This window comes from Syngnathus leptorhynchus, chromosome 2 (genome assembly GCF_054491065.1).
Source record: "Syngnathus leptorhynchus isolate UIUO chromosome 2, UIUO_Slep, whole genome shotgun sequence".
Classification (NCBI taxonomy): Eukaryota; Metazoa; Chordata; class Actinopteri; order Syngnathiformes; family Syngnathidae; genus Syngnathus; species Syngnathus leptorhynchus.
The window spans coordinates 17,260,165-17,278,370 of NC_141196.1; the positions used below are offsets into that span (position 1 = coordinate 17,260,165).

At 41.2% G+C, this 18,206-nt stretch overlaps 1 protein-coding gene across 1 annotated transcript in view; it reads left to right on the forward strand.

The window, feature by feature from the left end:
* LOC147061083 (teneurin-3) overlaps positions 1-18,206 on the forward strand; it is a 168,275-nt gene that overhangs the window by 126,367 nt on the left and 23,702 nt on the right. Inside the window, exons 17-20 of the mRNA XM_085905468.1 lie at positions 1,368-1,632; positions 2,603-2,870; positions 5,256-5,399; positions 17,147-17,396. Coding sequence (XP_085761594.1) covers positions 1,368-1,632; positions 2,603-2,870; positions 5,256-5,399; positions 17,147-17,396 — 927 coding nt within the window. The remainder of the gene's footprint in view (positions 1-1,367; positions 1,633-2,602; positions 2,871-5,255; positions 5,400-17,146; positions 17,397-18,206) is intronic.

Consider the following 18,206-nt stretch of genomic DNA (forward strand, 5'->3'; position numbering starts at 1 on the left):
CCAAGCATGATCCAAAATGACTAACCTTCTTGGGATGAATCTAGTGGGAAGTCTTACTTGACAAGGTCGGAAGCTGCTCTTTTCAAACATCTCTTTAATTTTCTCTTCCTACAGGGCCGGAATTTGAGCGAACACTTTTGTCCATAGCATGTACAAGCCCACTAAATTAAAACCAATCAAAAAAATGCTACACACACACCAAACAAAAAGTTATAATGTTCTGATTTGAACCACTCTATCCCCTCAGACCATGCTTCACATGGTCTTATCATTCCCTGAATCCAATTCATTACTCATGTTCGACCAGGCATGATGGTGAGAAAAGAAACACTTTTTTCACTATTTGAAGTCTTTAGTCTCGAGAGTTTTCTGGCTTTAATTAGCTCAGCGTTACTCGGAGGAAAAGTTACTGGTTTGGAAATGAAGGACTTTGAAGTGCTTCTCTTGACTGTGTGTGCGTGTGCATGTGTATATATACCACTTCCCCGGGGTGAATGAAGCATCTGTGTGATCGAGCGCGTGCCCGTGTGTGTGTGTGTTCGTGTGGGTGGTGACATTGCATGACATCAGATGCACACATATGCCAAGTGCCAAGCTGTGTAGCTGACCTAAAACAGCTTCACTTTCGCCATTGCTTTTCCTCTTGGGGCAAGACTGAGATGGGGGTTGGCATTGGATTCAGGCATTGCACAGCTGTAAGGATACAAACATGAACACACACAAACACAGACCATACTCTTTGTAAGGACGGCTCTGTTGGTTGACCAAGTGTGATCATCCACAAGCATTTATCACACTCCTTGACAGATGACTCACAGGGCAGAATATCTGAAGAGTTGTGCTAATCCTCAACTACTCCCTCCCCATTCTATCCATCAAACAGTGGTGAAGCATGAGTGGGGCGTAGAGGGTGAAAAATATGTGCAGGGACTTTTCCTCTTTCAGCCGGGATACTTGATACAACTAGTATTGGGATGTGATTTTTTTTTGGAAGGGGATCATTGCAATGATAGCCAAATTTTAACGTCCGCCTGCATTAGAAGAGAAATGATAGCTTTACAATGTAACATTGCCCATCTTTCTACATTCTATCAAGGATCTGCCTCCGATTGAAAGAATTCCCAAAAAGGAAGTTGTCCAACTACAAGACTGGAATTTACATAAAATGGTCACCTTAAATCAAAATGGATGGCTTCCTCTACAATTTTCTGCCTCAGTCACCAAGACTTTTACTTGTCTCCTATTATGACACACCCTCACCCAATTTCACGTACATCAGTGAAACTTAAACTTATCACGAATCCTGATCTTCATCGGGAATTGACCTGACCATCATCTGTAATGAAGCGCCCACTAATGTCTTCCAGGTTTGACCTGCTGGCCAACGGCGGTGCATCACTGACCCTGACATATGAACGAGCACCATTCCCAGCTGTACGCCGCACCGTGTGGATTCCTTGGAACGTCTTCCACGTGATGGACACGGTAGTGATGCGGCGCGAGGAAAACAACGAAATCCCTGGCTGCTACCTGACAGGTCTGAGCCGGCCCGAGCCACTGGTCTTGGCCACGCCACTTTCCACCTTATACAAGACATCACCTGAGGACAGCCCTGTAATCCCCGAGACACAGGTGAAGAAATTTATCAGAGTTTGCTGCATTTTCATGTTAGACAGAAAGCTTTCTTTGTACATATACCTCATTTATCCCAGAATTTGTTGCAGGTATGCCACAACAAACATAGTATTTTTATAATGAGCTTGTTGTCACATGTATGACAGCAAGAAATGTTACATAATGTTACAAATATGTCAGTTTGATGTGGCATGTTGTGAATAAATAAAAGGTGACAATGGATGCCTTTTATTAGACAGTTATCAATTTGTCATCTAAGTAATCAAAACATTTTCCATGGCAGGTTGCACCAAAAGGTTTTTGTGAGAGGAGAAAAAGTTTTCACAAAATCTCACAATTCTTTTTACATAAATTAAAATCAGATTTGATGTTTGTCGGACCAAAATCCATCAAATATGCTGGTCATCCCTTTCATTGGCTCATGTTGATATTTTGCCTTTCTAAATCCCAGCACACACAAGGCGCCATTGGCGTTACGTCATCAGCCTCGGTTGCGGATGGTTCCCGATAACCAATGGCGCTCTTCTCGCCACACTATAGGGCCCATCGGCATAGCTGCTTAAAGTTACCTCAATCATGTGTTTGGAATTATGTGACCATTCAAGATGGCGACCTCATTGTCAGGTTCAAGTAATCTTGAGCAAATCAGTTTTGTAGATTTTTGGATGAAAGCAAACAAAATTTGCTAATGCATATTTTTCATTGGACAGACCCAATTGATGTATTTTACCTTTAATAAGGTCATTTTAAAAATGTGAAAAATAAAGATTTCTGTCACATGTAGGTTGCAACCTGCATTTTACAGAAAACAATGCAGCCTCTTGGATGTTGATGTTAAGAATCTTTGCAGCCCATTAAAAGTTGTCAGATGATTAAACAGGGTGTCATTTTTAAGCCTTTCACAGGACCATGTAGACTTTTTTAAGTCCACTATAACAGGTTGACGTGCTGCCAATTGTCTCTGCAGGTCCTCCACGAGCAAGTGGGCATCCCAGGAAGTGACCTTAACCTGGTCTACTTGAGCTCGCGGGCGTCCGGCTACAAGCCCATCCTTAAAGTTTTGCTGACGCAAGACCGGCTGCCCTTCGGCCTGATGAAGGTGCACCTGATGGTGGCTGTGATGGGCCGCCAAATGCAGAAGTCCTTCCCGGCCTTCCCTGACTTGTCCTACACCTTCATCTGGGATAAGACGGATGCCTACAGTCAGAAGGTCTACGGTCTGGCAGAGGCTGTTGGTGAGTTTGTTGATTGATCTGCTCTATTTTTGTTTTATTATTTTTTTCCTGCTTTTGTTATCACACTCCAAAAAGATTTAGTAGGTGGTGTCAAAGCCTTGAATCAACCTGCTCGCTGTCTCATCTTTTTACTCGCATAGTGTTGATATATACGAATGTGTGTATGTGTGTGTGTGTGTGTGTGTGTGTGTGTGTGTGTGTGTGTGTGTGAGAAAGAGAGAGAGAGAGAGAGAGAGAGAGAGAGAGAGAGAGAGAGAGAGAGAGAGAGAGAGAGAGAGAGAGAGAGAGAGAGAGAGAGAGAGAGAGAGAGAGAGAGAGAGAGAGAGAGAGAGAGAGAGAGAGAGAGAGAGAGAGAGCCCTCAACTCAAAACTCATATAAATGACTTTATGATTGAATCACACCAGCGTGAAGGGCTCTTGCTCAGTAGCTCGTCACTAAATAAATTATATGCGTCCTAAGAATTAATTCAGTTGAGCAGCAGTTAAAAGAGACATGTTAGGCATTTTTCCTCGCAATTCAAAACAGCAGGTGTCTGTTTACCATCAATATGAACCACTGTTCTCTACCTCTACTGTGAGGCCAATGCAGAGTTGTTGTTTTTTAAGGCAATAAATATGAGCGAATAAATTTTTATTTAAACTGCATGAAGTATTTTTCTTTTTTAGGAAACAAGAAGAACTTCTATTATCTGAAAAACAATGTACGGTTTTAGAGATTAAGAATTAAGAAAAGCAATGATATTTGTATTTTTGAGGAATAAACAATTCAAAATTATTATTATAATTTAAATTCTTTAACAAAAATGTCAATGTCATTTTTTGGTGGAAAAAAAAAATCTTATCCAAAACGCAATCATTATTTGGGGAGTGGTGGAGGGTTGAAGAAACAGATTTGTATAAAAAATTATATATTTCCTTGCAAGAAAGAAATAGATTTTCCGAGAAAAAGGCAGTAGTTGATTTGTTAATTTCACAAATAGTCTTTTAGATTTAGATTCAAATTTATTGTCACTGTACAGCACAAGGACAGTACAGCGAAAATAACTTTGACATCCAACCAGAAGTGCAAAATGCAGTAAAGTGCAGAGTAAAAAGAATACTGAGCAGTAGGTATAGTGCAATCAGGTAAATATGAGGTGAGTTATACTATGCGGGATATGACTGGCTAAGTATTTACAATAAGGTGCAGTAGAACAAATATTTGCAGGCGGTACTAGAATGCTAATTATAAATGGGGTTATAAAATATATTTAGTGACAGTATAACCAGATATGAACAGATATGTACAGGCGGAGTAAGAGTGATGAATAAATAAATGGATTATATAGAATTATATGCAGATATGGACAGTATATGCAGGTAATACAGGTGTCATTGTGGTGGGGTTATTGTGCTGCAGGGTTCAAAATGATAAGAGTTCAGGGGGATGACAGGGGTGTTGTGCTGCGGAGTTCAGGGTGATGACGGCATAGGGGAAAAAGCTGTTCCTCAGTCTACTCGTCATGACCCGAAGAGTCCGGTATCGCTTCCTGGAAGGAAGGACAGTAAACAGTCTGTGGTTGGGATGACTGGAGTCTTTGATGATGCTTCAGGCACCGTTTAACGAGAGAAAAGTACTTTAATGTAACAAGAACTGAAAAAAGGTTATTTTTGGTATTCTGAAGACTATGGCCATATCATTTTAAAAAAGAAGTCCAATATACGTTTTTCAAACTAAAATGGAAATGAAAAAATGATTGGTGAATGTGAGTTAGTGCTTTGGACACCATACGTTGTACACAACTGCTGTCCATTAAGCAGACAGTCCCACTAATGCCTGGACAAACCCAGATTAGGACACTTCCACCACTTATTTGCATTATAGTACTGGGAATTGTTATGATCTCCCATGATGGATTTGTGAACGTTGGTGTGTGACACACACACAGTTTTCCCTTATTCTAGTTTTTGCAACATTGAGTCTATTCAGCAGAATGCTGACATTCTGCGGCGGCTTGCTTTTATGTCACAACATTGCAGCTTGTAGTTGCATTTTTGCAACATTATGATCACAACATATAGCGTCCATGGTGTAAAACTCATAATTTACCACTGCAATTGCATAGCCTGCATGGCATTCTTTAAATAATTCATGGGTATTGGTGAGTTATTCCTGCATTTCTATGATAAAGGAGGCAAATAAGGGGAAGGGGATAAAAGTACTCACACTCCAGTCCATACATAAGGAAAGGTACAGACACTTAATAAAAAGACTCCACGTGTACAGTGACAAAGTATTTGGACCCGTTCACACCACTGTGGAAGGAGTGCATAAAAATACCAAAAGTCAGCGTGTGGGATGCATGACATCTGCAAATTCACTGACTGGCGCCCCTTTTTCTTCAGTGTCGGTGGGCTATGAGTACGAGTCGTGTCTGGACGTGGTGCACTGGGAAAAGCGAACGGCGGTGCTGCAGGGCTACGAGGTGGATGCTGCCAACATGGGAGGCTGGATGCTGGACAAGCACCACGTCCTGGATGTGCAAAATGGTAAGAAATGCTCAACCCGGGACAATAGTGCAAAATCTCAGCTCAATGACTATCTGTAAAATATGGGCACATTTTATGATGCTCTAAGGATGGGAAATGATAGTCTGTAAATACAACAACAAAGCAAGCTATACAGTGTTCAATGGTAGAGTGGTGACCATGTATCGTCCTTTTTCCGGACATGTCTGCTGGTACGTAGCATTAGTTGTAGAAGTAGTACATATTCAAGTGTTGTTAAGATCCAGTCTAAGGTCGTTGTGGTAGTGGTGATTGTCAATAGCAGTCATGCACTTTTTTGTCTTGATTGCATTATGACTGGCAGCATCCTGAATTCCAGTGTTCAAAGACATTAATTTGGGATATGAATGTGAATGTCCTTTGCTTTTTCAGACAGCAAATTGAAATTGAATCTTTTCATAGACTAGTTGTGCATTCACTACATTTTCCATCAATTGCACTAAGACTGGGAGAATCACTCAGAATATTCAAAACTCTTGTGATGTGCCGTTATGTTGTCTGCTTATTTAGACAGCAAACAAGCTGAGACTGAATCCACAAAATCTACAGAATGAAAGTCAAGCACTCACTCACTTTTGTCTCGATGCCACCAAGCGATTAATTAACCATCGTTTTTTTTTTCCTGTATGCCCAAATTAAATTCCTATTACGGTATGTCAATATTCCCCAGCAAACTAAACCTCATCGCATCAGTCAGTGCGACACGACAAACGACCTTGACACACTCGTAGATAAAACGCGACACAAATTGTCTCAGACAACTGGAACAGCGTCCTTGTGCCGAAATGCATGTTGCGTCAGAACAAGGGGTCGCCGGCTGGTGAGCTGACAAAGGCGCACTAGCCCGCGGCTGGCTGCTTGTAATTGCTATGGCATTAACGCGCGCCAATGAATCGCCTGCGCAACCCAGCCGACATTCAAGAGGGATTCGATTGCACCTGCTCATGCGTGCGCCGCGCGCGAGATTATTTTACATTTATTGTACTTGTTGATTAACGCGCCACAGATAGATGAGTGAGCAAAGAACTCATTTGCTATATTGAATTAATGTCATTAGCAGCATGTTCATCAAAAGGGCACATCTTCATGATAGCACCGAGTGATTTCGAATGGCGGCATGGCTCACTTGCGCACTGATTCATTTGCTCATTACTGTCGTGATCGGCTTCAAAAGCCCTCTAATATCTGTACATGGGGGTGATGGTATTTTTTGTTTTTATACCTCTGCAAAGGAGACTGTGTTCTACACCAGTGAGGGTTCATTTGGGCTTTGTACAACTTTTTTTAAAACATGTCAACCTGGATTTGTTTAATGTTTGACTGGTAGTCTTCCAGAGATGTCCCCATTAAGTCCGCATATTAATGTTTGGCATACATTTCCAATCATCGTTTGTAATGGGTGGAATTGTCAAAATGTATATCTTTATATATATTTGAACATTGCATTTGTGTAGGCAAAGTCAGTGGCATTTCAAATCAATTGTGAGCCAAATTTAGAAGTAGTAATTGTTCTAGTTGAATGACCAAGTGTTCTCTTTTTTTTCTGGACAGTTACTACATTGTTTTGGTAGGAGGAGTTGTAACAGTGACTACATTTTTAATCAGAGATGCAAGTAATTTTCGTTGTTGCTTTTGTGGTGTTTCAAATCTGCCTTTGCAATTTCTCTACTATATCACATTTTCATTATCATCATCATCAATATCATAAGATGTGATATAGTAACATAATTAAGGGTTAGCTTGAACAACATGTGGAGTTAGTTATGAATTGCAACGTGTGGGAAAATCAGTATTGTGCAAGCTTTTATAAGCCAAACTGAAGTAAAATATGAAAATATCTAAAAACTCTGATGATGATGATGCGAAGAAAAAGTAAGAATATTTTTTTAAATCAGAATCAAAAATACATTTAGAGGCATATAGTTAAATGCCTGGATATTTGCTGTTGACCAGTTATTAATGTTAATAGTGTCAGTGTTATTAGTGTCCAGTGTCATCGTTTTCTGCGAAATCTCCTTTTTTAATAGTGGTAATATTTGTCATCGCAGTAGTAGGATTAGGAGCCATGACCAAGTGTTTTGTTTTCCAGTTTTGTTTACTAGGAAATACTCATAATACGGACCAGGTTGTTTTTTTCATCCCAGCATATCAATCATGGTCTACATTGTCAATCAGCTGTGGTAATGGCTGAAAATGTAAACATTGACTGTGTGTAAGCAAATTCAGGGGCCGAAATGTAAAATCAACTTGAGACTTATTAAGAAACAGTAGTTGTAATGTAAGTGACCATCTGTATACAATGTTGAATATATATAAAGAGGACAAATATCATGTACGTATCGTCAAGAACAAAGAATAAGGAACATGTTTTTTTAGATACATTACTTGGTTCCTGCATTTTTCAGGCTTCTGTGAAAAACACTTCACCTTAAAGGCGGTGCTATTTTAGTGATGGCCTGTCCAAATCAACATTAACTACCCTGAGTGCCATTAGCAGTCTTCCTTTATGGCTCTTAAGATTTCCCTTTCCTGTGGTGCTACTTTGGTAACCGTGGTTACGCAAGCACAGCATCATCATCATCGTCATCATCATCATCATTGCAAAGAAAACAACAGAAGACTTTCTCCTGGAAAAATATTGTCACCCTCCTAATATAATGGCTTAAGTCATGTAACTGAGGCCATTATTTTAAGACGGTGATATGCAGAAATAATGTAAAGTCCATGGAAAGGAGAGATAAAAAATCTATTGAATTACATTGGAATGAGTGAATTAATTAAACATTTCCAAATAAACCATACGTCTCGCTATCTCCTCTTCTACCTCTTCGCTCGATTTCCTCAGCAAATGATTTCAACCTTCAGGACCTTGGAGCCACATACCCAACTCCTCTCAGGGACTGTAAACGCACTACCAGTTATTTTACGCCATTGATTTTTATTTGGAGCGCTGACGCAATGCTTCGCCTTGTAAAAACTGCATAAATATTGCCTTTCCCTTCTTAAAGCAGTGATTATTTATAACAATATATCTATAAGTGGGGCTCACCGAGGTGGACCGTGTTAATGAGGTTCAGCGGCTTTAATGGTACCTTATTAAAGTGTCTCATATTTAATTTGAACATAAGCAGGTGACTCATTCATATGAATTTATTTACCTCCTAAACCTGCTCAGCACACAGTGGCGATATTGAGGAGCTGTGCTTGTTACTTCTTAAATATTCTTCGGATCTTTTATAGCACAGTAGCAAGCAATATATAGGATACACTGAAGGACCACTTCATTAGGAACACCTGTAGTATCTAATGAGACGTACTGTTGTGCTGCAAATCTGGCTTAGGTTTTGAATTCAATTATGTTTATCTACATTAGATGGCACAGCACAAAATAGCTTTACAATTACTGTTCATACCTTTAAGGGCACATAACTGTGATTGGGTCCCGTTTGAAAGAATACCCAAGAACATGGGTGCCCAACTCCAGTCCTCATTAGCCCCCATCCAGCCACTGATGATTTGTGTTCTGGGCTCACCGGGAAACATGTTTTTTGCAAAATTTGGTTTGTTTTAAGACCTGACCCTAAATAATTATTATACAGTGTGTCAAAAGAATGATAACAGTGGGTTGTACATGGAGGATCCTGCTCAGAAATTTGTCCAAATTAGTCACATAAAGGAGTTGTCATAGACAGATGGGCAACACTAACATTTATTTCTTCGCTTTCATCATCTAGGGATGCATCAAAGAAGGTGCACGGGCTGGTTCATCTGGCTGAAATCCCTCAACCATATAATTTGATACATATAGTTCAAGCAAAAATGATTTTAAAAGAATAATTTGTTCAAAGCAAGAGAGGACAGAATACTAATAGAACACTCCGTGGAAATGTTTACATGACTTAGTTCAGAGCACAGTGTCACTATCACAGCACTGGTATCCGTGGAAACCCAGCCAAATCTGAAACAGTGCCATTTTTGCGACTTTTTTTTTGTTCTTAACATCATACTGGTTTGACATAACAATGTTTAGCCACCATATTTTGTTCACTTCCTCTCTGGTCACTTTGATCAATGTGTTGTTTACCAACGGGTTTGATAATAGTTTATTTTTCCTTTTTGTCATAAAATTGCACAAACAACCATCTGTTGTGAATATAGTTAGAAAATAGCTTAGGTTGGCCTGTCAAGATCAGTTGGCTCGTTGAAAATTGCACTCATTGGTCAGGCAATCACCAAAGGCAGCCGCTTTTCCATCACTATCGTCACGCAGTCACCGGTCTGTCATTGCAAGCGTTACCAATTATTGGAATTTTTTTACGCTGGCAGTGGCTGGTCTACACATCACTCAAAGCATGTAGTATTACTGATTGTGCCGTCATTTCTCATGTCATTCATTGCTGCCATGACCACTCATTGGCCCGTTGTTTTGCTCAGTCAGTCTTCAGTCAATCATACACTTTGCTTACAGTTTTCTGGTCCTGTCAGTGTCTTCAGTCAGTTTATGGTCGGTTTACCAATCAATCATACCAATCAATCATACACCTCGCACCACTGATTTGATGGTTGTGTCGCTAAAGCTTTTCCCATTGGTTATGTAAAAATATTTTTATTTAATTTAACCTGTAAGACAATTGAGAACCGATTCTCATTTGCAATAAACCTGGCTGCAGAGAGAAGAGGGGAAAAAAGATGTGGCAAATGTGTTTGGTCAGCTTGATCTACGGGTTGCCTACTAACAAGTTCGATCAAAGTTGCTGCTTTTTGTGATCAAAGAGTACAAACAAACATGGTACCGAATGTAATTATAAGACAGCTTCAAGATTTCCCATAGGTGTTCCATGCAAAGTAATGTTCTTCCCAGGAAACTTGTTTTTTCTCAAGTCACTACGCCGCATCCCCTCCAAGCTCCCCTCACCAATAATAACATTTTACTGAGGACTCACCAAGACCGCTGATTCATTATAGAGTTTAAATAGAGGCAGATTCAAACATATTTTATTGCTAATATAGTGGAAGTCTCTTCAAAGGCAGAAAAATACTTGAAAGGAGGAAACACATTTGGACTGGCCACTGTCCTCATTAGTGGAACCAACTAGTTAAGAGGGCCATGTGAGGCCACGGTTTTCTTGACATTCCAACCTATTCGTCTCTCCTTCCTCTGATTAGAAAATTACATTGACTCAATGGATGCGAGAGCACATTCAGATTAAAAGCGAGGGGCCGCGCTAGCACGGGAATGCGACAACAAACATCTCTAACAAAGACGGATAGGTGCGACCGGTGGCTCTTTTGTAGCACAACAATGCAGCAACAAACACGCGACCTTGGGACTTTAATTGAACTGCAGAAACGTAGAGCAGCGTAATGAAACTCCTGCCGAGCTGATGACGCGGATGACGCGGTGACTGGAAACAGACATGTGGAATTTTAATTTTTGTTTGTGTAGCATTGCGTCTTCAAGGAACACATTATAAACAAGGTCTTCAGTGATTGAATGTTGTTGGATGGACAGATCAATGTTAGTTACGGCACATATACGCACTACATAACATAATGGCAGTCATGAGTCATAGTTCTGACTCACTTAGTCAGGACCAAACATGTCACATTGCTTGGTTCTGTCTTCGATCATTGGCCAGTCTACATGTCAATAATTGCAGGCTGCATCACTGTTTTGGCTGATTCTATTGAGGATCAGTGGACTAGTCAGCACCACTTAATAAACATCCGATCAGTTTGGCCATCTAAAACAGAATCACTGATTGGATGCTTCATGATTTGTATCACTAAATGCTTGCCTATTGGTAGGGTAAATATGTGAAATGCTTCTGCTGCTTAGCTGCAGTGCCGCAGCAGGTCGGCTGAGGTTCAGCACGGGAGAAATAGCACACAATAAGTCTGGGGTCACTTTTGCAAGCTGTCACTGTTCTCTTTATTTACACATTTGCTATTAATTTACAATACACACCAGTCACACCCGAGTGTGATGACCACTCTGTTGCATCAGCCCCCAAAAACCTCAACTGTACCGCAGCCCCCCCTTGGCTTTTCACTGTCATTGTTAGCGAGTAGATGAAAGTTGCTTTGCGTCGTTTCCCTCAAGGACGCTTGGTCACAGCGCATTACGCTTGATGTCGATGGTGCCGCCTCGGCGGCGGCCATCAAACTAGTGACATGTTGGGCTGTAGCTGGTACGGGAGCTTGGCGCTTTCACGTGCACACGCCAAGCTCCCAGGCTGATGACAGGGAAGCCCACAGCTGCCTGCATAAAAATGTCTTTAAGTATATATATTTATAAATTCTGCACACCCGAGTTTGGCTGAAGAAAACTTCCTCACAGTAGGATGCAAAAGTGTTTGTGTAAATGTGTGTGTGTGGGGATGTTCTGTTTGGATCAAGGCTTTGTTTTTTTTCTTGGCGTTTTCACTAAAATGCAAGAAATGACTTGTCGCTTAATGTAAAAGTTCCTACAGCACAAATCAATTTATCAACCAATTAGGTGATGATCTGCATGCTTCAAACAGCACAACGGTAGACCAGTGGATAATGGTTGGCATGTCATCGATTGATCTATTCATTGGTTGGTCTACATGTCAGTTATTGGAGGCAATGACAGGTTGGAGTTTTGACATGCATGACTAAATATTTCTCTATATTTGAATATGTGTCCATCCATTCTCGGAACCACTTATTCTCACAAGTGTCGCAGGCGCGCTGGAGCCTATCCCAGCTGACTCCGGGCAGTAGGCAGGGGACATCCAGAATTTTATGCCAGCCAATCGCAGGGCACACGTGGACAAACAACCATCCACACTCTCGCCAACGTGCAATTTGGATGCTGAAACACCCAACATGGCACGTGATTCCCAAACATGATAAACTAGACTTGCCTCAGCAGGAAAGTCAAGATGTGCCAGTTTTTACGATGAGCACACATAGATCTACAAAAATAGATCCCTAAATCTTGGCCTATTCCCCAAAGTTAAATAAAATGCAAAATACAGTTCTAATTACTCATATGGTATTTGACCAGTCTGCATGTCAGTCATTTTAGACAGCATCACTGATTGGGCTTCACTCTGGTCTTCATTATTCTACTTGTCAGTCTTACATATCAGCATAGAGGATGATCTTTCACACCGAGAGCCAGGTTAAATTTGTCACGTTTCACAACTTGTGATAATACAAATCTTGAAAAAAATGTTCTATCTTGATGTAAATCAGGATTTGGGGGCATCAATCCACAGGAACATTTGTTCAGCACTGACTTTGATTCTGGTGGAGTCATTATATCTGGAATCTACTCCTTTGATACTGGGCTAATTTGAGTCGTGTTGTGTACGCAAAACAGAAGCTTTCATTCTGACATCACAGCCTCCCAGATGATTAATGGTACAAAGTGGCAGGGGGTGAGCCGTCGTACCTGACGGACTAACTAGAGCGCCCTTGGCAATGTCACATTGGTGACACTACCTGAGGGATGGTAATGGAAGGCTGGAAAAAGAGACGGGTGGTTTGGGGGTGGGGGAGGTTGATTGTCCTCCGAACAGGCCATCGTCCAGAGCTCGATGAGCTGGGAATGTGAGGCAAGTAATGAACATGAACTCACTAGTCACCTATATGTCACTCGTTGTAGCCACTGATTGGACATTCTGTTGGGTTAGTTCTGTCACAAACTCTACTTTGTTAACGGTCAGTTCCTCAGTCAGTGGTCAGTCTATCTGACGATCATTACACAGCTCTACAATTAGTTGGTTTCATCTCACGTCAATGACTACAAGCAGCACAGCTGATTTATCGTACCAGGTATTGTCAATAAATGGCAAGTTCAGTCAAATCCAACTAAGCCGTTGAACTGAGTGTAATGATTGATGTGTAACCTGACTCGGTGAGGATTGTGTCAGATACCAGCTAGACTGACCACTGATTGAGTGAAGACTGGGACCAAACCAATCAATTTGTGGTGTTGTAATAGACAAGTCAATCATTTGATGCAGCATCATTGGTTGGCCAGTTCAGTAACAGTTGTCACTGGCCAATCTACATGTCAATTATATCCTTGAGCACCACCTATTGGTTGTCGCTGTCATAATCTTGCCGCTAAATGTTAGCTTTTTTTCAAATTGTAAGCAAGGTATTACATACCCGTTCATTATTTTTTTGTCATTGTGAACAGAGCCACCAATTCTAGCGATTTTCATTCAGGCATAGGCACGGCTTTGTGTCAGATCTTACAGGGACAACTGACACAATCTTCAGTTTTCCTAGATGGAGACAGGCTGCAGATGGCAAGGCGAGTATGTCTGCTAGAAATGAAGTGGAGGATATGACTAAAGACCAAACACCAGCAATTTGCTTCATTGTGTATGACAAAGATGATACAAGGAAGAGGAAGAGGAGCAAGAAAAGGTGGGGGGCTGAGGGGAGGTAGTGCTGGCTATATGTGCGGATGTTTGAAGTGGCATAGAAATGAAGAATGACTCAGAGTGGGGAGGAATAGAAAATGCATCTGCAGAGCATGTCAGGGGGTGAAGACATTAGTCAAAGTTTACAACGTTAAGGGATCGATACAAAGGCGGCCATGGAGACAATCACTGATATTTGGATTCATCTTTGTGCTGGCGAAGATGGGAGGGATATCGAGCCCTAACCCGCTGCCTCCCTCACCCACAACGAAAAGGCAAAACCCCACGTGGGTCATAAATCTCAAATGTCAAAAAGTAGAAAAGCGGGGTTGAATAATTCAGTGGGGGATTGAGAAAAGTCAGGCGACACGGTGGATAAATATTAATATGACTGAGGGCAAAGATGCATTACAGACGTACATGTGTTGCTTCAAACAAAAACAAGCGAGCCAAAGCAACTTACAGCTGAACTTTGGGCTCTCTGCTAACTGTCACATTCTCTTTTTCTAGATTTTCAGTCTGTATACTTTATAAACTGTGACACATTTCTAAATAGCTCTCTTCATTGTTATGGAATGAAACCTCTGAAATAGTTCATTGTGATACATACGTGTAACCCGACTTACACTTTTTTATGAGATACATGCCATGCTTCAGACCTTTTTTTTTTTTTTACTTTGACTCTCTGTATGGTGGCAATGAACTCAACGCAATTTACCACTCGCAGCTGTTTGGCAGACAGAGAACAATTCTTCAATAAGGAGGCTTCAAGCTGTTTAATGCCAACGCCAGTTGAATGTTACTATCAGTTACAGTACTCATGTAAAACAATCACGCAGCTTTGCCTTCTGCTAGATTAATGCAAAAAAAAACATCCCACTGAGCTGCCAACAGTTGTGGGAGTTTTTGAAGGTAGGGAAATGTAGAATTCTCTTCAGGGTTCTTTCAAGGTTGCAATATAGACAGACAAACGGACGGACGGGCGGACGGACGGGCGGGCGGACGGACGGACGGACGGGCGGGCGGGCGGGCGGGCGGGCGGGCGGGCGGGCGGGCGGGCGGGCGGACGGACGGACGGACGGACGGATAGATATAGATCTATATCTATCTATAGATAGATAGATAGATAGATAGATAGATAGATAGATAGATAGATAGATAGATAGATAGATAGATAGATAGATAGATAGATAGATAGATAGATAGATAGATAGATAGATAGATAGATAGATAGATAGATAGATAGATAGATAGATAGATAGATAGATAGATAGATAGATAGATAGATAGATAGATAGATAGATAGATAGATAGATAGATAGATAGATAGATAGATAGATAGATAGATAGATAGATAGATAGATAGATAGATAGATAGATAGATAGATAGATAGATAGATAGATAGATAGATAGATGCTAACCAAAGGTGGATATTCCACGGTAGTTTCAGTAAAGCTCCTTAAGCTGAAGTAAACAAGTCAGCACGTCAAGTCAGCAAGTCAGCAAGTCGTCATTCCTACAGCAACCTGTGTGGCCCAGTCTGAAAAGTGCCAGATCCCATTTGGACACTTGCAAAAAACAGAATGGACAGTCAGCCCTAAAATTTGGATTTGAGGAAGACTGATTGGAATCAAAACCACATTTGGCTCACCGGCCTTGAGTTTGACACATGCGCTAAAAGCAAAGGAGATTTGAACACAACTGGCACATAAGCATATGTAGACAGTATAACAATACAGGCAGGTATATATCATAGTATTGGTTTGTGTCTTCATGACTGGGAGTCACAAACATGATGTACAAACTGTTTCATTCTTCTTCAACACTATATATTTAATATATTTAAATAGAATCTTACAAAATGCAATTGTCCTGTTTTAAAGCTACAATAAAATATATGTGGTGTCTTTTGGGGAGGTTGGAACAAATAACCAGCTTTTCTACCCATTTCAATGGGGAGATTAGAGATGTGAGTATTTTGTGTTGTTAGCACATTGTTACAGAATGGATGCAACTTCTATTTCAAGACACCACTGTACTGCACTATACTGTGCTTTGTGTGATGACTGAAATTTAGACTCACCACTGACCTACATGTCAATCAATACATACAGCATGATGATTAGACAGTTCTGTCACAGTTTTCTCTCCGTTATTGATCAGTGTACATGTTCATCATTGTAGGCAGCACCACACAATTGGCTTCCGTCAAAACCTTCCTTCACTCAGGCACTAGTAAGTCTTTGTGATAGTCATTACAGATTGCTTCTGTCAGTCTTGACTTATTGGTAGGACCGCATGTCAAATATTTCCCAGTTCCCAAGTGCTTCTCCACTATGTTGACAACTAGCAAAGAAAAAAACCAAGTGATTATGTGGATGTATGATATTGCAATAAGATTGAAAACACAGGAGCAGAAAAACAGATGCCACATGCTTCATGTTGGTCTTCATATTTTGTCTCAAGTATGCCGTCATGTTCGCATGCTGCAACATCCTCTTTAACGTTAAATCCTGACACATAGCAGTGGGGAAGGGGGGCCAAGGGGGCCTCATTAGCATATCACACATACAGTGTCTATCTGTTGATCACAGGCGCTACAATGCTAAAGTCTGATGCATCGTTTGCAGATGGATGGAGGGATAAAAGCAGCCCAGTGCTGGCAGTAGTGGCTCTCCGAGCGAGCGTGTTCGTCTTACCAGCTGCTTTGACTCACTTCACAAACTTCCTGTTGTGGATAGCTTGACAGATTGGGTGCGGCAACCAAAACACGCTTCTTTCATGACTACATCAAAGTTTGTGAATAAAGTCAAGGAAAAGTCCATCTCAAGTGTTTGCCTTGACATTTTTTTCCCCGTTTTTGCCGCCGATAAAAGACACTTTGTGCAATCTTGGAGACGTAAGATTACGATTATGCATGGTAAAGTAGCTCACCGAACACTGGATTAAGAACACTCGCACTCCCAATTAGATGATCCGTACCATATTTTGGAACATCTTCCCAATAATGTGGTTATTACATTATTAAGCAACACACATCCACAACTTGGCATGCATGGTGGCATACGTCTACAGCAAGTGGCAAACCTGGTTCCCCCACCAAAAAAGGGTGTTTTTATTATTTTTAAAAATATTTTTGCACACCCCAAAACGTCTTTTAAAAAGCCCTGATGAACATTCAATATATGCTTTTCACGAACAAATAATTACAAGAAATGGGAGTGTCCCAGTAAGAATGATAAAAAATAAAAACGTGACAAAATATTGGATAAAAATTATTCTGAGCTGGATGTCAGTCTTTATTTTTCCATTATTCTTTGCAGGCATTCTGTACAAAGGCAGTGGTGAAAACCAGTTCATCTCGCTGCAGCCGCCCATCATCACCACCATCATGGGCAATGGACGCCGCCGGAGCATCTCGTGCCCGAGCTGCAACGGCCAGGCACTCGGGAACAAGCTGCTTGCACCCGTGGCCTTGGCATGGGGCATCGACGGCAGCCTCTACGTGGGCGACTTCAACTATATTCGACGCATCTACCCATCAGGAAATGTCACCAGCATCATGGAGCTCAGGTATGAAAGCCCTATGCCTCAGACAGACAGACAGCCAGGCTAATGAGTTGATTGTACATTCAATAAGCTTCAATACTCAAAAATTTCCGTATGCAACAGATGGACAGACAAACAAAGCGACAGACAGGCAGCTAAGGGGAGACTGATAATCTAGCTAAAATTGATGTGCATTGAATAAGATACCTAGGATTGTTCTTAGCTCACAGACAGACAAATAGATACGTAGCTAGATGGAGAGTTCAGTAACTGGCTTCATTGATCATTAACTTTAATATACACACAAATATGAAATAAATGTACTGAATAAGTGAACTATCTTAGTGATATATACCAAATAACTGCTGTTGCAAGTGGAAATCAGTTAATATAGGATGGATGGATGGATGGATGGATGGATGGATGGATGGATGGATGGATGGATGGATGGATGGATGAATGGATGGGTGGGTGGGTGGGTTTTGGGTGGGGGGGTGGGGGGGGGTTTGATGGATGGATGGATGGATGGATGGATGGATGGATGGATGGATGGATGGATGGATGGATGGGCGGGCGGACGGATGGACGGATGGGCGGGCAGACGGATGGACGGATGGAAGGACAGAAGGACAGAAGGACGGTAGGACGGACTGCACTAACGGATGTTTGAAGATTCCAACACCCAAGAGGATTAGAAAGAGAAATATATCTCTCAGGTACATAGAATGGAACCAATCATTATTCAGGTCATGGCCTAATCACAAGTACCTCATACCTGGGCCCAGATGGTCATTTTAACCATCAACCATCAAAGATTGAATGTGTAACTACCGA